Source organism: Chaetura pelagica, unplaced genomic scaffold (genome assembly GCF_000747805.2).
Source record: "Chaetura pelagica isolate M959 unplaced genomic scaffold, ChaPel_1.0 scaffold226, whole genome shotgun sequence".
Lineage (NCBI taxonomy): Eukaryota > Metazoa > Chordata > Aves > Apodiformes > Apodidae > Chaetura > Chaetura pelagica.
Window position 1 is genome coordinate 310,812 of NW_009953495.1, and position 25,187 is coordinate 335,998.

Consider the following 25,187-nt stretch of genomic DNA (forward strand, 5'->3'; position numbering starts at 1 on the left):
TTGTGCGGCGTCCCGGTCCGGCCCCGCGAGTCGCTGCGAGCTGAGGGGGCTGCCCGGGAAGGGGCTGCCCGGGAAGGAAGGGGAAGGGGCTGCCGTCCCCGCTCCCCCAGCCAGTCCCCCCTCAGCCTGTCCCCCCAGCCGCTCCCAGCGCCCCTGCGTTGCGGGAACCTCGGGCTGTTTGGGTCGGTGGCGGGAGTTGGGTCGTGTGGGGAAGGCTGACCGACCCTCCTGGCTGGTCTTGGCGCCGGGTTTAATCCCCTCCGGTCTGACGGAGAAGTCCGGCACAAGTGCTGGCGAGCTCGCAGAGGTAAAACGCTTCAGGGCGAGGGGGATGTTGGAGGTTTGGCCGTGTTTGCAGAGCCTGGCGAGCTGCTGCAGCCGACTTCGCCTTGCAGCTCGGGCAGGTTTAAGTGAGGGAACAAAGAGCTGCGTCCCCCCGCCCCAAAACAGAACCCAAACTCCGGTTGCTGTCGCCTTTCCTCCCCTAACAGCAACAAGGAGCGACACGGCAACGGTTTTCGAAGTTTTTGAAGTGCAAAACTGCCCGGAATATAAAGGTTTTTGGTTGCGATTGCCGTAATCAAAACCAGTTTTTAATTAGGAGTAGCGTAATTTGTTCTAGGCTCTTTGAAGAGAGAAAGAGAACTCGGCAAGCGGCCAGCTCCGCCTAAACAGCGTGCCTTGCTGTTTTCATTTGTTTTCACCATCTTTTGTACTTTAGGCCTCTGAATTGCAGGATCGGATCTGCAAAAGAGGTAGTGTTTTTTTTTTTAGTTTCCAAAGTATTTGTGATAAAATTCTGCCTTGGAAGACAGTATCTCTTGGATTTTTGGTACGAAGCCGTCCCCCAGTGGAGGGTTTGCCAGAGTTTCGATGGGGCCAGGTTCTTCACCTGCAGAATCCACCGTCCTTTCAAAGCCAAGGGGAACCACGAGGTGTTTTCTAGTGACATCTTCCTGGTACAGCAGGTAGTGAAATTTCGCCCTTCTACTGTGTCTATGAAACTCGGACCAAAGAATTTAAGTCCTTACAATAGTGTGCCACGACAAAATGAGACAGTATCATTACTCAAATTGCCTGCAATAACAGGAAATCCATTAGGTGATCTGGGTGCCTAGTTCTTTCTAAGGGGAATACCATTCTCTAGAGGGTGATGGATTTCCCAAGCCCAGCTCGAGCTGTGTAGTTGCTCCCTGACCCCAGGTTTCATGATCAGTTTGACACTGAGCACGTAAACAAGACACAAACTACAAGTTCCAGAAAAGGCATTTTTGTACTACCTTGGAATCCAGATCTGCCAACGATGAAGTTTCCGGATAGCCTCCCAATATGAGCTTGTTGTTCCTACTGCTAAACAAACAAAATACATCTGGCTAATTGTACACTGGGGAGCAAATCTTCCTGGCCCTGTCCAGATACTGATGTGTTATTGGACTGTGATTTCCTTAATGCAGAGTTGTAAATTTTGCAGCTGAGATACAGGACCTGCCTTAACTTTGCGCAGTTCTTTGTACTGGTCTCCTTTCCTAGAAATGAGACTTTCAATCGTTTATTAATCAGGTCAAAAGGTCATCTGCTTTCACAGTAGCTGCTCGTAACTTTTTGCACTGTTATCAGGGGATGAACGTGCCTGAACAAGGCTTAAAACAGTCCAAAAATAGCATGCTGGGAGTGGATGCTCGTACAGATGAAAATTCCAAAAGCAAATGTGTGCCTTTAAGGGACATCAAGCCTTTGATATTCTCCTTGACACATTTCCATGTTTTCGTGGCAGAACTGCAGACCTACACCTATCAGCGTGCAAAATTATCTTGGGTAGACTTTTTTGAGCTTGCATGTTGTAGAGCATAAATAAAAGCAGATCTGCGTACACTAGCATCACCATTTTACTAGAAAAGACTGTGCAATCTGCACAGAATTAACAATATTGACACAAATTATGTCATGTAGCTGTAGGAGTATTTGGGTCTTCGAGTCTGGGAGTTTATTCTCAGATGTCAGCCAAAAAAAAAAGGAACCGAAGGCCATTGTATAACTCAATACCTTTGAAGTAAGTGCAAGACACGCTCTTTGAACTTTGCCTTCTCTAATATAAATGCATTAGAAATGAATTTTTTTCCCCTTCCGCAAGGAACTTCTACTGCCTGTGCAGTTCTTTGGAGGGCAGAGGAAAAATAAACCACATCTGACAAGTGCATTATTCATATAACTTTATTGCTGGAAAATCCTTAACTTCAAGTGAGGTTTGAAGACAATTTAACATATAGAGAAGGGTGAGTTCTCGTAGTTAGAAAAAAGGTCACATCTCCAAAGCAGCATATATGGGACATTTGTTTTCCCCTCTCCAGCATCTACTTTTCTGTAGGACAGCAAATAGATCTGGATCACAAGTGTGAACATGAAAAATACTACAAGTCTTTCTTTTATGAAGAAGGTCCTGGGGGGCATTCTGAGCTCAAAGTAAATGAAGACACTTAAGAAGAGGATCAGCAGAAATTGCACATTTGGAATTTTATTATCAATAAATCCTAAAGATTTAAGCAAGATATATTAGTAATCCATTTGATATTAATGAATAAAGCTCTGAAATGTCCAGAAAATAAGGATTTATGGAATGAGTTTTTGGGCTAGTACTGGTCTTACTCTGTTGATTTTCCCAGCACACTGTCATGAAGACTGCCACTCTTGTCTGCCATTGCAGGATTACTCTTGAGTAGATAATCTTCCTACGGCTTATTAGAGAGCATTTGCAGCCAAAATATGCTGATGAGGTTGCAGAGAAATACTCAGATCTCACCAAAATTGGCCCAATAACTTTAAGTGCAGATACTGATAGAAAATTAATTGGGGAAGGGAGGAAAGGAGGATGCGGGAAGAGGTAGAGGACATATCACAGAAACAAAAGCCTTTCCAGAAGGCAGTGGTCTTGTGCATTGGAGTGTGCTACCTAAAAGGAGCTCAAAAATCAAAAGTGCTAATCCTGTCTCTGTGTAAATCACCTGTCAGTATTACTGCTTGTTGTGAAAGTGGCTCCAGGCTTACTGTAGGCAGCTGTTACCAACTGCTAGTGCCATTGGGATAATGCTTCTAATTCTTGGCCAAAATACAGAATGCTCTTGGTGAAGGTTCTCAGTCCATATTTAGTTTTCCACTTTGCTCACTGTCAGTACAATAAGGCTTTTTATGACCCAATTTCCCAACAAACAAATGATGCGTGGTGTTTTAGCATTTCTCCCTACAATAGATCTTTGGAGAGCCTGAGATGGTTCCGAGCATAGTTGAAGTCTTCAAACATTTTGCAAAGTCCATTCAATAAAGGCCTCCCCAAAGCTCTGTGGGCCCTTAGAAACCCTCAGGCAGTTGTTCCCTTCATGGAGTAGATGACAACATTTTAAAATTATTGTTTATTTTTTTCTCCTTGGGGTTCTTAGCTCATATCATCTTTAGCAAATACAGCTTTATGCATGGAAGCTATGGATTCACATGTGTATCATGGCCAACCTTCGGATAGCTGTATCTGCAGAGATGTTTCAATGTTAAAGTGTAAATGTTAAGAATTTTAAAAGTAGCAGCTTTCTGATTTATTCCTTATGAAAACATTATTACTCTGCACTTTAATTTTCTTTTTTTTTCAGTTTAGCTAATCTTTTCTAAGGCATACGAAAATAGGCACTTTCAACAGAGCAAGAGGGTCCACCTGGGAAATACTGTTGAGCAACTAATAAGCACTATTTTTTAATTAAATGGAAAAACCCTTAGATTTTGTGTAATGGGTGTTATGTTTCTGAAATAAAGGTGTTAGCTTGACAGTTATACTCTATATATGTGTTTGAATAGATATAAATACTATATAATGTATTTTCTAGATGTGTTCATATACAGACTAATAATAGTAATTTACTTATTGTTTTGCTGTCAGGAAAGTAGGTTCTCCCACTTTATGGGATACATCTATAGATGGGTGTTTTGGGATTGTTTTGTTTGGTTTTGACTTATTTTTTCTTGGAGGAGCTTCCTTATTCTCTTTATAGCTTTCCTCCAGCCAAATTTTCTATCACTGTGGAAAGAGCAGTCTTTGTATTCTCCTGTATTTTCTATGGTGCAACTAGGTCATTAAACCAACCAGCTTTTGCTGTCTGTCAGAGCATTCTGGATTAAGATAGGATGATTTAAAAGAGGATCAGAAATAAAAAAAGATTCTAGAAAACTGAATTTTCTTCCCCATTCTTCTCCCTGAGTTCAGTAAGTTTTTCATAAAAAGCCACCAAGCCTCAGATTAAAACCATCCCTTTTTGGGCACAAAAGGGTACCCAAGATTCTGTTACTTATTTGGCTCTATTCATACCTGCAAGCATAAATTCAGGAAAATTGAGTTTATGTAAACAAGATTTGTGGTAGGGGTTGTTCACGAGGAGCACTTCCTAACAAGAGGAGCCTTGTGGCTGCTGTCATCCTCCCTGCATCCTGATACATGGTGACTCTGTGCTGCTGGTTAAGTAGTGCAGCTTCCTGAAAATAAGATTGCTGTGGTCTTGAGACATTTGGCTCCTAAAGCTGTTCTGTAGAGGTCACCAGCAATTGGGAGAACAATACTAAAAAACCAAGATCTTAAAAGTTTGTGGTGCTCCTCTGAAAATCTGTCACTATTTTGTAGTGATTTTAGGAATTTGGAATTAGGTGTTACAAAGTTAAAAATGTGATCTGGAAGAGCTTGTGTCATCCCCAGGCCCCCAGTGATGGAAATGAACCTATGGGACAGAGGAGTTATTTCAGTGGTCCATATCTCACTTCCTTTCTGTTTCTCATCACTTCTCAACCTGAATATCAAACACAAAGCTTTGGTTTGGAAATGCAGCCATTTCCCAGAAGAATGATATTTTAATTCTTCAAGCAGGATGTATATTCTGCCAGACCTTTGTGATAACTGCTTTGTCAGTTGTTTGTATCATTTACGTTTTTGGCTCTTTGAGCAAGAGCTGACATCCGTATGCACCATTACAGCTTATATGAATTCAGAGGGATGAGCATAGAGACAATGCAAATACTTCATGCAGTTCTAAGTTGTTTCTCTTTCCAGATTAACAAATTTATACATGGCTGATGCCCCTGCCCTAAAAATGTGTTTGGATAACTTGGGTGGGTTTTGTTTGTTTGTTTTTCTTAACGTGTCATGTGGCAAAGTCTGTAATTAATTGAAGCTTTATATAGTGCAATATCTAGAAAGACTATCTTGCCCTGTAATGTGTTACAGTTAATACCATAAATACTGCTCTATGTTTGCCCCTGTCTTTCTGTGATGCATTACTCTTCTCTTTCTGGTAAGCTCTAAGAAACCAGCTTGGATATTAATATTGCATAGTGGTACAAAAAATACCACTGAAACAGAGGTTGTTGGAACCAGAAGTTCTGTTCGTTGGCAAAAGCTGAAGATAAATTAGTTCATTTCTGAAAATGTGTATCAAGATGAAATGCTGAGCTTTCCTGTAAAAATGGACATTGGAAAGAAAATCTATTACAATTAATTAACTTTATAATAATAAACTTTCGTTATAATGAATGTTAAGTTAATCCAACACATGAATGTCTGTTTCAAGAAAAGTTTAATTTCAAAAGGTAATGTGTATATGTGAGTGTTTTTCCTGTCAAGTATTTTACTGAAGTGTTTACAGTTGCAAATGTAATCTAACAGTTGGTTTTTTTATAGACTGAAATTGATTTTCTTTATTATTTGCAGAGTTTTCCAATTTTTTTTCTTGTCAGCAATTTAATACATTTTGATGCTAATTTGAGGAGAGTTTACAAAACTGGCAAGCATACTTACCTTCAGTAGTGTTTTCAGTTAACTGTTCAGCAGTTGCAGTTTTGGAGTATTTGTCAGCATTACACAATTTTCCTATCCAGTAGCCACTAGCTACAGGCACCAAAAAGCTTACAGACAAAGAAAATAGTTCTGACTCTTGGGAAGTATCTTAGAAAGCAAATATTGCATTTTAAAGTCCTAATATTCTTTATTCTGTGCTTCCAAAAATATTATTATGTATTTAAAACATAAGAACTATAGCTGGGATAAGTAATAGTGTGTTGTGTTAGCTGTTGCATAGATTCCTTTTTTTTTTTCTTTTTTTTCTCCCCCCCATTTATTCTATGATTGACAAAGGTTAGCATTAACTGGTTTTAGCCTCCTGATCCATATGAATAATACAACATTCATTTTCATACTATTTATGTACTGTTTTTATCCTCAGTGGAAATTACTTTGAATGTACAGATGAAAAGCATGCTAATTTATAAAACTTAGATATCTGTCCTAATTTTACAGATATGGTAAATGAAAGAATTGAGATAATTAATAAGATTGAGCTCTACAATGAAGTCAGAAATGGTATTGCAGCAGATGTCATGTGGCCTAGGTTTTAGACCACAGTGGACATACAGAGAGGCTTCAGTTCCTACTTGAGTGATCCATGAGGCATCTACAAGCATGGGACCTTTGTGCAAGTGCCTTAAAAAATTTACCATGAATAAAAACAGAAAAGTAATATTTGCCCAGAGGTCACAGAAGAAGCAAATTGATATTTTGTTTGCACTTTTCAAATAGTGTGTCTGTGTGTGTATACAAGTATTTTTAAAAAGTTTGTATATTATTAAGTCTATATTATATATTCTTTTTATCTATATATATATACACACAAAAATAAAACCCACAGGCATTTTAAGAGTAGAGTGCCTTGAATGCAAATCCTTCTGTAATTTGTGGTTGTCTTCCTCCTAGGTTTCCACAAACTCCTGCTTTTGATGGTGGTTTTCTGCTGTTTTGAGGGTAGAATGAGACAGTGGAATCACTGTGGAAGAGAGCACTGAGGAGATAATTACTGGGAGGGGACAGTGATCTCTGGGGTTGATTTTACATGGTTGATGAAGCACAAAAGTCTATTAGTTTATGTATTTTAAAAGAGATGGTGTACATAGAACACGCTTGCAATGGCATGTTTGAAAATGCAGAGCCCTTTGCAGGGTTGGAGGCTGAACATGACTTTTTGAGGCTGCTGCAGTGTGGTGAGTTGTCTTGACTGAGGTTTGCAGACTGGGGAAGTTGTTGCTTGGTGAGGTGTTTGAATTACTGGCCACAGTCTGCGGTTATGCAGAGTGTGATGCAGTCAGGTGCTGGGTACTGGGCAGTGTGCTCCACTTCAGGCTTTGAGTCCCCTGATTGCAGTGAAGCCCTTCAGATTGTTACAATAGTTTCTTCTAGGAAGGGGTTGTAGTTAAATGTGAGCCTTTCAACATCTGCTGTTCTGTGCTGATGCTCATAAATGCTACAATGAAATGCTATTTTGTATTTGCATGTAGAATGGCTGCCACATAGAGAACCCTGCTTGTGGTACAGGTACTATGCATTGTAGTTCACTAATATATGTGTTGGTAAGATAAATTTTTTTGAGGACAGGTCAGCCATTCAGAGGGACCCCAACAGGCTACAGTAATGAGCTGAACAAAACCTCATGAGTTTCAGAAAGTGCGGCCTCTTGTATCTTGGAACAGACTCACCCCTCCATCAGGGCAGGCTGGGGACCACCTAGTTGGGAAGCTGATCTGTTTGAGGAAGACCTAGGACTTCTGGTGGGCAGTCGACTGGGCATGAGTCAGCAGTATTGCTGAAGGCTAAGAGCTTTCTAGTCCAAAAAAAGACATCAACAACCTGGTATGAGTCCAGCAGGGGCCACCACAATGGTTTGGGGCTGGGGCCCGCATCCTATTAGGAGTGGCCAAGGGAGTGGGGGCTTTTTGAGCCTGGAAATGAGAAGGCTGTGGGAGGACTTCGCAGCAGCTTCCTGCCACCCAGGGAGGTAGGTAACTGAAAAGACAGTGGTCATAAATTGAGAAAGATGAGCTTCCAACTGGGTATAAGCAACATATTTTTCAATCTGAGAAGAGCTGCATGCTGAGCATGTTGCCTGTAGAAGCTTTGAAGTCACAGTTCTTGTAGGTTTTCAAAACCTGGCTGGACAAGAGCCCTGAGCAACCTGGACAGACCTCAGAGTCCACTCATCTTTTAAAAGCAGGATTCTGGACTAGACACCTCCCTAATGTTTTCTGTGATGCTAGATTCTACTCTTGAGAGAAACTGAGACACAGTGTTTTTAAAGTGCTTGAGATGACATCCCATCTGAGCTGAATTGGGAACAGAGTTATTAAATTCTAAAGCTCAATGGTGCATATGTTAATGAGATCTCTTGGGTGAAAGGGCCATCACCACTTGGGAAAATAGCCTTGAGAGAAATCTAGGTTAAATCCACATATTGTCCTATCATAGTAATATCTGAGATTCAGGCAGTTGTGGGGAAAAAAGCAGAGAAATTTCAGACATAAGTGAGCAGGATAAAGAAGAGACAGGAACTGGAACAATCAAGGTCAAAAAGATAATTTAGTATTGATCCATTTAAAGTGGAATAGGAACCTTTAGAGTTCCTGTTTTCAAACATTGATCTAATTCAGGATAAAGTCAAGAGAAATATTGCATTTAAAGGTATAGATTTATTTAGTGTATTTTTTATAAGTATGGTAGAAGGCAAGTCAATTATAAGGCAAAGAATGCAGATGGGGAAGAGTGTTTATTTTGGCAATGTGTAAAAAATAAAGCATTTTTCAAAACTGGGACAGTTTTATGAAATGCCATGATTGACATGCTGTAGCTATAAATGGTGTAGTGATTTTGCTTTCTGTAAGCAAAATGTATTCTAAAGGGTGTCCCATATAACCTCTTAAGTTTGGGTTGTTTTTGTTTTTGTTTTTAAAATACATCCTTGGGACATCTTTTGCAAGGTATCTGCAAACTTTTAGCTGCATGTGTTGGTTTGTGACTTGCAAACTGTCACACCAAGAACAGTTTTCTTGAAGTACTTGAGAAAAATAGGTGTGGAATGCAGAACAGATTTCCATCATTCTAATTTATGAAAATGTATAGGTAAATTAATATACGCTTATATATCATATAAAAAAGCCTGCCTTCTACCACCTCTTCACTAGCTAATCTTGTGTAAACTTTTTGTATTCAGTACAGTTCAGTGGCACTTGTGGATCTCTGTGGCTGTCAGCAGCACAGTAACACTTGAATTCGGAGTCCAGACATTTTAAAACAACATGTGTTCCAAGTGTTATAGGTTTTGTTGAAGTTTCATATTGTGGGCAAGGGAGAAGGGTGAGAAAGCAGAAGAATCATGAAGCCCCAAAGCAAAGGAGATAAAGCATGTCTGAAGCTTTATTACTTGTCTAGCACAGACCCAGCACTCCTGGATTTTTTTTTTTTTTTTAACTTTTTAAAATATTCATCAAGGCCCCCCCTGCATAGTGTTACATAAAAAGTGTAGATGTGTATCAGAGAATGGTTGATATTGGAAGGGAACCCTGCAGGTCATCTAGTCCAATCCCCCTGCTCAAACAGAGCCACCTAGAGCCTGTTGGCCAGGACTGTGTCCAGATGGCTTTTATGTATCTCCAAGGATGGAGACCACATCCTCCCTGGGTATAGCCCTTCTGTGGCCATAGCCAAACTCCTCTTCCCCAGAGTGCAGCACACTCATGCAGTGAATAGTTTATCTTGAAGCAGTAACGAGGGGAGGAAATGGAACTAAGGTGTGCCCAGTACTCTTCATGTGGCAGAGACCAGAAAGCTCTGCTCTGGGTTGGGGAAGGGCACAGGGAGGCATTGACACAGGATAAACAAACTATAGGAAGACTTGAAACCACTGGGTTTAGTGGTGAGGGAAGGAAGGGAGTTGAGGGATCTTGGAACTGAACAGAGAGAAAAGGAACAATTTGGAGAACACAGTTTGAAGAAGACAGGAAAGTATAGTATATGGTTAGTTGTATAATTACTGTTGACTTCCTGGGATTAGGATACAGCCAAAAACTGTGTATGAGTATCACCTGAAGAAAGTTGTTGCCTGGTCTACAAAAACAGAACTTTGAGACCATTTGAATAAGTGTGCTTGGGTTGTTTGTTTTTTTCCCTCTCCTTCTAGTCTGTTTAAGACCAAAGCTAATAATAAAAATAACCACTGTTAACAATACTGCTCTCAAATGAAATTTAAATAGTTATTATAGGCTTCTTCCCTCTTCACTTGTTCTCTTTCATTGTTGGCTGCTATCAAGTTTTTAATCTCTTACCTCAGAAGTTGAAGACAGTGTTTCAGTGAATCAGGATTACTCTTAAAGACAGCTTCTTTTATTGTCCTATCATGGTGTGGGTGAGCTGCTGATTCACATCCTTTACGTTCACTTTACAGTTGTATTTTTCCTTGATTTCCTGCAGAGAAATTGAACTCTTCATGTTTGATCATGTTTTTCTCTAGTTTTATTTCCTGGTTCCCTTTTCTTGCCTGTTTCTCTTTTGTTTATTGTTCTCCCTTCACCTCCATCTTTCCTGATCTGTCCAACTTCCTTCCTGTCCACCAGTGCTGATTCCCTTTTGAAGATGATCTTGAGCTGGGTGTTTATATTAATGTTTTTATTCCATGATAGTTATGACTTCTGAATCATGGCATGAGTTATTTGACAGACACCTCATTTTTTAATAAAACATCCCCTTTATTTGGTGAAAGGCAGCATTCAACTAATATAAAAATGACCTTGGACTATGAACTTTGGAAATACCTTAGAATGCATTTAATTCTCACTGCTGCATTTCCTAGTGCTGTATGATGGATTTTGTGTTTATTATTTTCTAGTATGTATTTAGGAATATAAGAAGAGGTTAATAGTGCTTAACAGATAATTATAATTAATTAATCTCCTTGGTTATCCAAGCAGTGTGACTATAGCAAGCAACACCAGAACTCAGGTCTGGTTTTCATGCTACACTTCAGGCAGAGAGTCTTTGGCCAGATGGACAAGCCACTGTCCATCTTGACAGAAGAGGAACTGGCAGTGCTGCCACAGAAGGGTTGCAGTGTTCAGATATCAACTGCACATAAGCAACCATAGCTTGTTTTCAGGCTTCATCATCTGCATAGAAACAAGACGTCACTCCTGGTGATAAGCGAGAGATCTCTGAAGCATCTATTGTGTATAGAGTCTGTTTTTCCAACTAGAAAGTTAAAAGATCATTGTACTTAAAATTTTAATTTAACTTTATTAGGAAGCATAAGATTGCTGCTTGAGAGCTAGATCAGTATGAGGGCCTTCCAGATTCACAGCATCTGCTAAGTGAGGAGTCTTGTAAAAGCCTGCCTTAATTTCCCATCTGCAACAAGTAATAAATAGAATACAAGGCTTGGAGCAGTCTTCAGGCAAGAATACCATGGGAGGAATGCAGAGCTCTTTCTAAATTAAGTTCATTTTAAATTGACTGTCTTTTTGGAGCATTTTCTACAGATGTCAGATTTACAAGTCAGCTGGCAAGCCTGACCAACAGAATTCAGTTTATACAGCTGTTGGTCAGTATTTTGTTTCAAGACTTTTTAGCCTCCCTCATTAAAAAACTTTTAAGGGTCGTCCTTAACTTCTCCCTGTTCCGCTAATTAAAGCTGCAGTTGGTCAATATTTGCCCTTAGGAAGCTTGGGCTGCCCCACTGAATTCTGTCCATCTGTGTGAGCCGACATGCAAAGGACCTTGGAAGAAAGCTGTTCTGAACAGCTTCTAGCCAGTTCTACCCACACTAATTTTAAGCTTCTTTGTGTGCATGTATATATATTTTCAGATGCAAAATTATATATGGTTTGTGTATCATTCTGCAGATGTTTTTAGACATATTTGTAATACTCAGTAATACTCTGCATCTGATTTCTCTGTGTGTTGGTTCTGAAAGACATTTCCCCCTCCCAATGTTATCACCATTGTATTTATTTTTAAATTTGGGCCATTATCTTTTGCATAGGTGCACAGTGGTTATACACTACTCTGGACTACTCTGGACTCCCCAGAGAATACCCATCATATCTGGTTTAGATGGATTATTACCTAATTGATTCATATTAACGTTTGCTTTGGTGTTTTTTGTTTGTTTGTTTGGTCTTTTTTATTTAATCATATAATGGATGTGCCTTTACTTTCTGCAAAGGAACAAGGTCTGATAATCTCACCCATTTTAAATTGCCTTGTAAGTTTTTAGACTGCATAGCTTTCATAATGTTAAAGCAATTATATTCTGCTATGTACAAAAAGCCACAAAGGGAAAATCTAAATGATTATTAAGTCTAATGAAACACATTTGTGGCTCAATATTGAAGTTTCTTAGAACAATTTAATTATGTTACCCCAAACATGAATTTGGTGCTTCTGAAGTCCAGCATCTATTTAAAAAGTATCATTAAAACTGAACTGAAAAGGACAAGAGAATATATGGCCGTTAATAACTGCTAATGTCCCCAGATTAAGGGGTTATTCACATTTTTTTCTTTCAGTCCACTCCAAAACAGTTCATGGTAATTGTTGTAAGAAAGTTCTTGTGAAGATCCTTCTGTAATTGAGAGGTGCTTTGGTAAATAGTTTGTGGTATCATTTGTCCTCCGAAGTGTTCCGTGGAGTGTTTCCAGTAACAAGATAGAGTGCAGCTTTCCATTAGCTGCTGTGGTCACGGATGAAGGGATCTTCACTAAAAAAAGCAGTCATCTTGTAACTTCTTTGTAAGAAGAAGACAGATTTGAATCCTACCAATCTCAAATAATAGATAATTTAATGCTTCTCATTTTCTATCTGCAGGAAAATTGTTCTGCAGGGCTTGAAGCTATTCAGGTTGAGAAGTTCTGAACCATTTAATTTTAACACTGTGGAGTTCAGTGTGCAAGTGGCGGAGAGGTGCTTCTGGTTTGTGTCTTGTCCATGGGAAATAGGCTAATCAAATGTTTTCCAATTAGAAGAATCAGCTCATCAAGGGAAACAAGGCAGTATTGGGCTTGTATCCAGTTCCTCCTAAGGCATTTTGCATCAGAGATTAGTTGTGGCGTCATCATAAGGTTAAGGATTCACCAGGGAGTTGGAAGCATGCGGGGCAGGGATGAAACAGAAGAGGGGAAAGAAAAGAACCTTGAAAGCAGTGATTAATTATTGGTGCTCATGAAAGTAGAGAACTGTATTTTTAGAGGACAACGTTCATGTCAAATACGGGCTGCTTTCTCTGGAAGTGGGAAGCTGACCTAGAGAAAAATTAGTGAGGCAGCAATCTCATGTTGTGCTCTGGATTCCAGAAGCTGGTGCTGCTGCCTGGGATCAAAGTGCAGTCCTGACTTGGTGGAGAAAGATGCTGAGTCAGCACCATCCCTCTTAGCGGGAATCCTCTTTCACTTAATGTTTTTTCTTTCAGAACATGAGTGACCTGGGAAGAGGGTGAGCATCGATCACACTTTCTTCTCTTGCAGTAGAGAGGGTCAGATTTATATAGTGAGGGATGAATTACTCTTTTTGGTCAACTCAGCCCAAACTAAGCTGTCACGGCAACACTACAAGAGTTAAGACAGCTTAGCCACGGGACAGCTACTAACATGAGTATAATTTGGCTTCAGTAGGTTATTTATAATGTTTTAATTTAAGATGTTTTTTAACTGCCTGATGGTGTACTTTGTTTTCATATTTGGAGGAGGAAAGCAATTCTGTGTCCTCCTTCAAAAGCATTAAATATTTTCAGTGTTAACCTAGTGCTTGTGGTTCCTCTGTGCTGAGTTGCAGTACTTTCGTGCATTGTCCTAAGCAAGAAGTTAAGCTGGGTTTGAACTCTTGCTCTAAGTTTACTGTTATGTTTTCAGTAGGGTGTGGACAAATCAATGCAATAGGCAACTACAAAGTTAGTGTTCAACTATTAGGAATGCCTTAAAGTATAAAAGTTATCTGCTGGTAGAGGATTAAAGAGTTGTAGTAAATATATTGTTTACATCTGTCATCTCGGATATCAAAGCAAAATTATTTAGGGTGGAATACTGGTAAACTTGTTCTTCAAGTTCCTCCTAGCATGATAAAAGTGTAAAAGTTACTTTCTTTTTTCTGATTTATGGCCTGCACCAACTTAATTTGACATTAATCCCCATTTTCAGGTGGGTGTTAACACAGTGCATGCCTTCTGCACCACTTACCAGAAGTGTGTTTTGTAGCTCTTTCTGATCTTAAAGATGTAAGAATGGAAGACGCAATTAATTCCACTAATAGAGAATTCTGCTTTGGAGTAAAAAAATGAAGGGAGGGGGAAGAAATAAAAACAGCAATGAGAACAAATAAAGATACTGTTTATATATTCTTCACTAGAGAATATTTTGGCATTGTCTCCCAGAGCCAGTTTGCTGTCCATTTTTCTGACATTACAGTTTAAATGACACCTATTTAAAAAAGTTTCAATCAAGTGTCCTTTATGCTTTGAAATATCTAGGGAAATAGTTACCTAATGATACGGGGCAACATAAAAATAAAAATCGTTGTTTCACCTGGTTTAGATTTATAATTGAGATGATTTATAGAAAAATCCACAGTGAATCTTAACCTGACCTGAAAGTTAATTAGATTACCATGGGTATTATGTCCTGTTCTCAGTCTTTGCAAACAGCTAGGTTAAAAATCAGGCAGCTAGTAATCTCATAATTCTTTGCACTGAATTCTTTAAATAATTAGTAGTGGAAAATTTTATAAAAGTCATTGTTACTTGTGTTTTCATTCTGCTTTTTTTGGTCTATGTCAACTATTTTCTAGCCACTCTCATTTTGCCTTGTAACGTATCCCAGAAATGTTGCTTCGAAGGGGCCTCTCAAAGTTATCTGGTCCAGCCTCCCTTTAGAAATAGGATGGTTGCTAAAGCAAGATGAGCCATGGATTTGTCGAGTCGAGTCTTGAAAACCTCCAAAGACGGAGATTTCCCAACCTGATTTACAGTGGTGTAGTTTGCAAGGTAACATCAAACAAAATCTCTGAAATATCTTCAGAGTTTGACTCTAAATATTTCTGAGTTAGATTTTGGCAGCTGTTGCCTGGCAAAGAAGCTGCATTGCCACTTCTGTATGAAAGATAATTGAAATGTACTGTAAAGGTGGGTTTCATGTCACCTAATTTTAGCTATGTATGAATTAGGTACCTAGTTTGTTAACCAAGGAATCTCACCCTATAATCAGTGAAAAGTAGTCCCTCCAAAATACGACTTCTCCCTCTCAGGGAAAGCTGGGCTGAGTCATTTTCAGGAAGCACCTCTTTTTCTCCACCATTTACTGTGAGAGTCCCTTTTCCATTTGGTCTCAGACTTGCTTAGATGGCATTGGCCAGATGAGGGGAACTATATATGAGGGGACTTGACCTACAACTTTGTTCAAGCAGGAAACAACCCTAATTAGTAAATGTGGCAAAAAAACCCCACCCAGAATAGTTGACTGACGAGCAAACTAAACTATCAGTGCCTTCTCAGGCACTTCTCTCCTGCTTTTCCTTTTGTTTTCTGTTTATTTGGCCATATGGATTTTGCCTTGTTCATCATGCTACACTATTGTTTTTTTGGTTGCAAAAGGGCAATGAATGGCTTTGTATTTATTTGAATTCTGAGAATTTCCCATGATTGTCGGAGCTTGGAGGAAGGTTACTCAAAGATGGTTTGTTTTTTGGGTTTTGTGGTTTTGGTGGGGGGGGGTTGTGTGTGTGTTTGTGTTTTCTGGTTGGATTTTTTTCTTTTTGGATGTGACTTTTGCAAACACTTGGGGCAGGAATGAGCATTGTGATGTGACTGGTAGAGGAAAGATTTTGCAAGCAGCAGTTTATTGCTTAGGATGCCTGGGGAGACTGCATGGTTATGCAAACTAGTGCCCCAGTGGGGAAACATCCTGTCATTCCTTTAGCATAAGTGCATGGCAGATAGAGTGAGGCATGGCACATGCTGTCAAAGAGCAGAAAAGTTCTTTAACTACAACTTACAAAGTATCTTTTTTTTGTTCCCACTCTTGTTATTCTGCCAGCAAAGAGGTCGTAAAGTCTCTTTCCTCCTCCTGAAACAACATAGGAAAATACATATTTTGCTCTTCTTTCGAATTTCGATCTTTTGTTGGTTCTTCAGGTTTACTTGAATTGCATATAACAAGATAAAAAAGAATCTGACCTTTCTGAATTGGCTTCTTCACTCTGCTGTTGTTGCGCGGAGGTTGCCTGAAAATGGGTATTTTTCTGCCTGCTGTATGTAAAGTGGCTACTGCATTATTAGGTATCTCAGGAGATTTTATTATATTTTTCTCTTCCTAAAGACTTAAGTCTGTTGATTTAGTCAGTGACAATGACATTAAAAGTGACTGTTAGTTCAAGTTCTCGTAAATCTCAAACAAATCTGTTTTAAACTTTACCAAATAAAATAAGTTTCCAAACAATTGTGATAAAATGCGTGTAGCCTTTTCTGATAGTTGCTGGGCCTGAAGTATCTGCTGTCTTATGTGTCTTGGGAACAGTGTGTTGAAGGTCTCTCTGATGTATTGCAGGACCCTGAGGATGCTGTGCCTGTTGGACAGAGGAGGGCCTGGTGTTGGTGCATGTGCTTTGGATTGGCCTTTATGCTGGCTGGTGTGATCTTGGGTGGTGCCTATCTCTACAAATATTTTGCATTCCAGGTGAGTCAAGTACATTTTATTATGGGAGTGTTGCATTTTTCTCCCTTAGGCTTTATGTTTAGGAGAGGAAAGAGGAGCAACAGATGAAACCAAATAGTTTTGCTGCTCACATTTTTCTCTCTCTAAAACTTCAGCGTTTCTAAAGGCAAACTGTATGGCCTGCTCTGAAGTTTCCTATCAGCAGAAGAGGGCAGGAGCAAAGCTGGCAAATAAAAGGAAGCAACACTTTTGAAAACCTTACTTTGCAGAGAAAGGATTATATCTAAATAGGGCTTGGATTTAGGAGCCCCAGGGATGCCCCAGATTTCACCTGCTCTCTCCCTTTCTGCATTGCTGAATACTGGAGGTAGATTAACCCTTTGAAAGCCTCCTTGTTTGACCCCAGATTTCCTTGAGGCGTGTGGTACTGCTAATGCAGAGAAAAGGGACTGCTTGTCAGAGCAGTGCAGTGACTCTCCTCCTTCCTAGCCTCCACAGAGATAAGAAAAACAGGCCCTGCAGGGGCCTTGGGAGAAGCACAGTCAATGTGGTTTAAGGTGCTCTTGTCAGGTCTAATCCATGCTGACAAGATTAGACCTCTGACAAAATGTATTTTCAGTTTTTTGAACAGCGCTGAGGCAGGAGGAGCCCTGTGAAGGCAGTGGTGCCAGGAAACTGAAGCATTTACCTGAAATATGGGAGATTCAAGTTAAGCATTGTCTTCCTTCATGGGAGTTGTCACAGGGCAGTGTTGGATATGCTTGGCTGTTGCTTCAGTGGTGCCAGCACAGCCACCCACCCTCCTTCAGGAACTGCAGGGGTCAGAAAGGGAGAGTGTAAGCAAAACATTAGTCCCTCTTGCCCACTGGTTAGTGGACTTAATAATAAGGCAGAAATTCTGTGTTCTTGTTCCTGCTACCAGGATTTTTTTTTTAAGAAAACCATTTTAGTAGAAGGTACAGTGATTAAACATGAGAAATTCTAGCTGAACTTGCAGTTTATCACCTCTTTGGCTATTATGTGAACATAATCTACAGGGAGCAGTGGTGTTGCAAATGACGCTTAAACAGCACAGCCTATCCTGGGGGATTTAGCAAGCTGAGAGCAGCTGAAGGCCTGCTGCAGTACTGCCTGCCTGCCTGAGCCTTGCCTGCAGGGCTCCTTCTTTCCCCTACCAGCAAGCTGAAAGCGAAAATGCCATTTAATGCAAACCTGTGCTACTTGTTTATGAGACAGACCTGGGTTGAAGGAAACATTCAGGACTTGAACTAACATTGCACTGAGGGTATGTTTTCAGTGTTGAACTTTAAACTGATACCATGTGGATATGGATAAGTTGTGTATTTACAAAGCTATCTGGCCTATACATTTTGTATTTTGTATCGATTTTAGAAACTGACTTTCAAAACTTCTAAAGCCTTACAAAACTAAAGAACTTCATAGATTAGCTGAGGTTGGAAGGAAACCTGTGAAGTCATTTGGTCTAACACCCTGCTGTGAGCAGAACCAAATTCAGAGTTAGACTTGCTTTTTAAAGGTGATTTGGGTTATTAGTTTCAATGTCTTAAATTTTAATTATTGACTGCAGTTAAATAATAATTTAATAATAATAATATGGGTGCATGTAGAAGTAGGAATTTAATTGTCTTTCTAAAAATAAGATGCATTGTGCCACAGGTAACAGATGCAAAATAGAAGACTACATTTTAAGAACCTGCCTTTGGGATCCTGTTTCCTTGAATTCAAGGGAAGGACTCCCTCTGGGTTCAGTACAATCAAGGTTTTTTATCCATGGCCCTGTAGTAGATAGCAGTTGACTCCTACTGTAGTGTATGAACCAAATTATAGGGAAAACATTTCATCTAGTCTGACAAGTCTTTCTTCTCTGTAGTGCTTTGAGAATTTTAGTTTTCAGCTTCTAATAAGGCTACTGATGGTTTTGGTTTTGGCTTGTTTACTATTTTTAGCAGGGTGGTGTGTATTTCTGTGGAATAAAGTACATTGAAGATGGCTTAAGTTTACCTGAGTCTGGGGCAGAGGCTCAGAGTGCTCACTACCACACAATTGAGCAAAATATTCAGATCCTGGAGGAGGAAGATGTTGAGTTTATCAGTGTGCCAGTGCCTGAGTTTGCTGATAGTGATCCTGCTGATATCGTCCATGACTTCCACCGGGTAAGATATATATATTTCTGAAGAAGTTAAAAGCATTTAAAACTTGAAAAAATGTTCCCCCGCAGTCATCCTGATAAATGTTCTCCCTAATTATTGTGGTGGGGAAAGTGGAGGGTGGAGGAGGCAGCAGAAACGTTTTGATCAGCAGCAGGCTGCAAGCAATTATTAACTGGGCATACAAAGTACAGCATTATACGACCATCATGAGATAGTTTGTAAACCACCATTTGCCAATACGGTTCTGTTTTTAGAAAGGGACAAATCTTAGAGCTGTTTATTTCCTTAGTATGAGGAAGTAAAGAGATTATAGTTCTTATTGTAGTAAGTGCACTGAGCCAGAATTTGACCAACTGCTGTGGTGTCGAGGGGAGTTTAGAAAGGGCTGTCATAGCTCTGACCTCAACTTGCAGGGGCTGGTTATGTCTTGTATCTCTAGGTATGTATAGGCACCTGCAGAGGTTGCTCTCACAAGCATAGCTTGAAAACTCCAAAGCAGCAGCAGAAAGACAAGGAAAGGACCAGCTAAGCAACCATGGAAGAAAGCTTGTTTTCCAGATGCTGTAGGAAGCCAATAAGAAGCTAAATTGTCCTCGTGCACAGGCTACTCTGATTCCTTAAGGCACTGAACCTTGAGGGGATCAAGGGACCTTTTAGCTGCTTCTTCCCTTTTGTGGAAACATCTTTGATTGATAGGAATTGTGTAAATACATTTTTGGTAAGGCAGTTAACAGGCTTGCAGCTCTTGCTATTAATGACAGAGCTGTAAAACAATTAGCAGCCCATCTTTTCTGTATCAGCCTGATGGAAGCTAGCTGATAGAAAGAAAATGTTCTCCAGCTGGTTTTCAGAAAGCTAATTTTCTGTGAACATTTGAAGACTTCACTGAACAGCTTCTTTTAAGCAAGGATGAAAAAGGAGAATAAGGAAGCATCCTATTTTTTATGCAAACCTCAGAGTTTCAACTTTTCCAGGCAAAATAAGTGCTATCTATCAAATATTCATAACCAGATTTGGAGGAAAACACTGCTCACTTGAGCTGTGTCGTTTTAAAATATTCCTGAATATATTTAGGAAGCTTCTGTTAAGGGTTAGAGCAAAGCCTCTAAAGAAACAAAACCAGGAAAAAAAAAAGTATACAAGAGGTGAAAAGGAACAATATAATATTATAAATTGACTTCTTGATTTAGTGGGTTAAAGGCTTTGCTCTAAAGGTGAGAGCTAGGATCATTTGCCATAGGTACAGCACTTAATCCCATGTAATAAAATTAGTTGCACTAGTGATTGCTGGCCTGCTTGTCTGTTGGGCTGTTGGTACTCAGTATTTTATATACATCTGCAGTCTTAGAGCTTTCAGCAGCCTGAGATAATGGCTTCTTTAGCAGGAGCAGATGCAGGAACATAGCTTAGAGACCGGAGCCATAGGATTCATCAGGATAATTCCCTGGGCTTTTCTATCTCTGTTTTTTATCAAATAATGGCAAATATTACAGTTCAGGTACTACAAAAATAGCAATTCAGCTATAAATAATCATTAACGCTTCAACTTAAAAGTATTTCTGAAAATAAAAGGATTTTTGTTACATTATCCATAACAGTACTTTTTTCTGCTATATTTTGTTCTTACCAGCAGCTTTTTACTCTACGCTAGAACAAAATATAAAAGCATGGAGATTAGAGCAAGGTTTTTGCCCAGTTCTTTCAAAATGCAGGAACTAGGAATAAATACGTACTGTATCTGATTCCTGAACAGATCAGATACACCTTTGTCATTTCATTATTGTAGTGCATTTGAACTACCTGTAGCCTGCTGCCTTGCACAAATCCCTGCCATAGATTTAAACTCTCATCAAGAGTGCCTTTTATTTCTGCATTTACCTACTTTCAAATTGGAGATGGTTGGACAGGCTTTCTGGTGAGTAAAACAATAATTTGAAGAGCAATGTGAGGCAATAGCAGTTTAACAAAGTCTGTATGTGAATTTTATGATGTTCTTGTTACTTTGATTAAAGTAAATATTTCCTCAACAGAGACTCACTGCCTATCTTGACCTTAGCCTGGATAAGTGCTATGTGATTCCTCTGAACACTTCAGTTGTTATGCCACCAAAAAATTTCCTGGAGCTCCTCATCAACATCAAGGTATGGGTAAATCATAACTAGTTTATTCTTAAAACAGAGAAAAAGTAGTTGGTTTTTTTTCCCCCAGAAGTCTGGCATTCACAGAATGCACATGCATTTGAAGTTTAGCTGATCACTAGAGATATTCTGTAAAGAGAGAAGAAAGTCTATAACCTTCTTAATTATCCACAATCATGAAGGAATTACTAATTCAGAGGAAGGCAAGTTTCCAGCATGTATGTGCTGGACTGAGACTGCTTAGCTGAGATGTGCTGGGAAATCCTTTTAACATGGGCATTGTTTAAAGCATAGGTCCCTAGGGCTGGCCCCTACTTTGAACTAGTCAGTGGCTTGAGGGTGGTGTACGTGAGGTGTGTTGGATCTGCTGTGTGTGTTCAGGGTGATTAGATGTTGCACTGGGTGTGCTGAACTGGTGCTGCATAGGAGTTCATAAGGCTTCCAGCAGCCTGAAGGTGGATCTTCCTCTTTCCACTGAGGTTTGGTAGGAGCAATCAGGATTTGCATTGAATGATTAGCAAAGCTTGTTTAAGCAAGAGGGTTTTTAGTATAGCCAGGTTTCTGGTTCTGAGACCACCAGACCTTCAGAGCAAGATTTGTTATCCTTAAAAACAAGGACTGTGGAAAGGGCTGAGATACCACAATCGCTGAACAATGGAAAAGAGTTTTCAGTCTAATGTTGTTGGGAGCTCCTAATCACTTCCTAGCAGGGTATAATGACTGAAAGCTACTACTGGGCTTGCGGTGCTGGCTGACTTGTCTCCACCACAGGGACATGCTCTTCTATTAGTAGTAGTAACTGGGTGAAACGTAATGGCCTGTGAAATTGAGGAGGCCAAAGTAGATAATTTAATGAGGTCTCTCACGAATTTAATATGAATCACCTTTCTCTATGTGTGTGTGTATAGATAGATAGATAGATAGATAGATAGATAGAGAGATAGATAGATAGCTAGATACATAAACCCTCTTACATATGCATGCTTTTAATGCAGTTTTAAATAGTATTTACCTTGTTTTTCAGCCTTCTGGTTTCTTTACAGAACAGCAAAACATTCCAGGTGGGGAAGAGAGCTGATAAACTAACTTGTGTCTAAGATCTGGGGAGAGTGTTCTACATTTTATTTTACTGGCCTTTTATGACTTAGAATTGTTAATATGATCTATGGATTGCATCTTTCAAACTAGTCTTTGAAATTAGGACTCCAGGACTCCACTTCTGAGTTGTTTGTGTATATAGATAAATTTCATGTGAAGAATTGCTTCACAAGTAAGTCCTCTGCTGCTTTTCTGCTGCCAATTTTGAGTCTGGCTATTTAACCTTATTGTCATTTCTTTTACATAAGGTTGAGGTTGTGCCTGAAAAACACAGTGGCCCCATATTTTTTTATATATGTTGTTTTGTTTCCATTTTTAGTTCACACAAACTCCCTTATTAAAATCCATTAATTTCCTAGTTTGTCATTAGTACAAAATCAAATATGCTTGCTTTATAAGTAAGAGGATAACCAGGCATCATGCATTTAATTGAAAATCTGTGCAAAAACAAACTGTTTTGATCACTATCCCTAACAGTGAGTGCCCTAATTTTACGAGACATCTGTTTAATTCTCATTGTAGTCACTAAAAGCTGGGGGCATTTGATGTCTCAGAAAATCAGGCTAAATGTTTTCTAACTGAAATTTGGGAAACGATTCTGCAGATACACAAAGTGAGTAAATTTCACTGTCCTGCAGTCATGCTGGTTGCACAAGGAAAAAAAATATGTCTGAAATGAAGGTACTCATTTCATTAAAATGAGCTCTTAACCCATGCAGAGGGCATTTTTTGAACATAGAGGTGCTCTAGGCTATTCTCTTTTTTTAAAAAAAACAACAACCCACGTGCGTTCATCCACCTCATTCCTGTAGTTGAGCCAACTGGCCAATTTTAACAGTATATCTCAAAGGATATCTCAAAGATGAGCATATTTGCAGTTATGGTGGATCCTACTGCTTGGTAGTTGCTCCTGCAGCAGGTGGGCAGAAGAGCTTCCCACACTGAACTCCCCCTCCTCATGTGCCCCCTGGGAAAGCCAAAAATGCCAGGTCCAGGGAGTTGCTGGGGTGGTCCTGGGAGATCCTGCAGTTTGGGGCTGTTGTTTTCCACATAGGCTGAAGGAAATTGTTATGATTTAAAGTGAATTTTATATAGTCTGTCCTTTCTTTACTGAAAAAAATTGCATTTAGTCAGCTTCTTCTCAGCATGTCACTTGGATTGAAAAGACAGTCCAGTTTTGCAATGGAAACTTCAAGTTGTTTATTGTTAATTAAAACATATAGGGATCTTTCACCACAGAACCTGAATTTGTTTCTGTAAGTGGTAACTTAATTTTTAGAAAGCAAGCAACACCCTCTCTACTGCCATAAATTAGGATCACACTAGGAGGATTTCTTAGATGGGGTAATATTTCAAAAAAGTGGATGATTATTTACTGGTGGCAATATTAGGAAATTGATAGCAAAGTATGTGCATCTCTATCTGTGTACAGTCAGATGTGCACAGAGCTGGATTTCTCCAGCATTTCAGCTGTGGCAAAATAATACTAAAGGGACAAAAAAAGGCTCGGGAAGCCTTTTCTTGTCATCGTGGCTCTTCCCTTTTCAGTTTGTTGCCTTAAAACAGCTGATAGACCACCATGGCTGTCTAATACCTTTCCATATAAACAACTGTGGGGGTCACCATAATAACTTACGTGCTAGATGATCTGATCTTGTATTTGGCTTGAGAATTGTGACCCTTGCTGTGAATATGTTTGAGACTTCCCAAACCCCCTGGACTGCAGCTGGAGTATACTGCAGCTGGCATGTTTCATCAGAAGGAGTATCTCCATGTAGAGCATGCTTCTCCCAAGTCCTGTTCAGGAGTAGTTGCCTGTTGGACTGTTGTTAATTAAGTGAAAACTATGGCTGATAAGCACAGGACTGATCCATGCTAGTGGGTATTCCTGGAAGGAAACATATCTCTCTGCTAAGTCTGGTGTTACCATAGCAGGAAGGCAGTGGATGTATACATAAGTGGAAGTTTTGTGACATTTTAAATATAATTGTTGCATAGTTCTGTAGTGCAGCAGGGTCATGTTTGCAGATTTAGAATAAAATTATGTGGGTAAAACATATTTTGAAAGAATCCAAAGGAGGCGTGTGACAGCTGTGTTAAAGAAACACATTGCAAAGTGGTTTTTGTGAATTTAGACCGTGACGAGATGGCTTTTGACACAGCTGTTATATTTCTGTTCAACAGGCTGGAACATATTTGCCTCAGTCCTATTTGATTCATGAGCAGATGATTGTTACTGATCGCATTGAAAATGTGGATCAGCTGGGATTCTTTATTTACCGCCTCTGCCGTGGCAAGGAAACCTATAAACTACAACGCAAAGAAGCCATGAAAGGTAAACGTTCTTCCCGCTATCTTTTGTGCTGGCAGAAAGTTCAGTGCCACTTGAGTTCAATCAATAGGGTTGATTGTGTTGAAAGGAATGACTCTTATTAAAGCATGAGTTGCTTATTGCAGGAACTGGCTCTGTGGGCTTAAGTACATCTCATATTTTCTGTGTAGGTAGGGAAATAAGTCATTTTATTGTGCAAAAAGTGCTCAGGGCCCCAGTGAGCTTAGATTTGCTGAAAAGCTTGTGTTGCATGGGCATGTTTTCTGGCATTGAGGCTTTCATTGATGCTTTTCTATAATCTTGTTTCTTGACCTGCCTACCCCCCAAACACACACTTTAATAAATGATAAACCATAGCCTTGTAGTCCAAGTACAGAATTGCTGGTTCTTCTTGTCATTGAAGCCATCTACAGGTTAGTCCACATCTTCCTATTTCCATCAGTGAAATGTCAGCAAGAGCTGTCTTCACAGGAGAGTTGAAGTGCTTGGTGTTCCTTCATGGAAAATGTTTGAAAAACATAATTTGGAAGAGTCTTGACAAGCTATTAAATAGTGCCTTAAAATTTGCACTCACGTTTTACTTAGACTGGCTACTGCTGCTTTTTTTTTTTTTTAACTTCAGGCAGTTCAATTTGCTTTTGTTGGACCTGACTGCTTGGGAAAACAAGGGAAAGAAATAATTTTTGTAAAAACCATTTAGAACAATGTTTAATAGCAAAAGCCAATTCAAAATTCAGTATATTGGTTCTGTGCATATGTTAGTGGTGAGCATTAGTTTGGCCAGCAGTGGCTAAATTCTTTTTCTGAAGCTGAGATGTTGTAATAATAATAATAATAATAATAATAATAATAATAATAATAATAATAATAATAATAATAATAATAATAATAATAACAATAATAATAACAACAACA

The 25,187-nt window shown here is 39.4% G+C and overlaps 1 protein-coding gene across 1 annotated transcript in view; it reads left to right on the plus strand.

Moving 5' to 3' along the window:
* ITM2B (integral membrane protein 2B) overlaps positions 1–25,187 on the plus strand; it is a 48,337-nt gene that overhangs the window by 21,820 nt on the left and 1,330 nt on the right. Inside the window, exons 2-5 of the mRNA XM_009999079.1 lie at positions 16,426–16,554; positions 18,501–18,707; positions 20,735–20,845; positions 24,125–24,275. Of these exons, the coding sequence (XP_009997381.1) occupies positions 16,426–16,554; positions 18,501–18,707; positions 20,735–20,845; positions 24,125–24,275 (598 nt within the window). The remainder of the gene's footprint in view (positions 1–16,425; positions 16,555–18,500; positions 18,708–20,734; positions 20,846–24,124; positions 24,276–25,187) is intronic.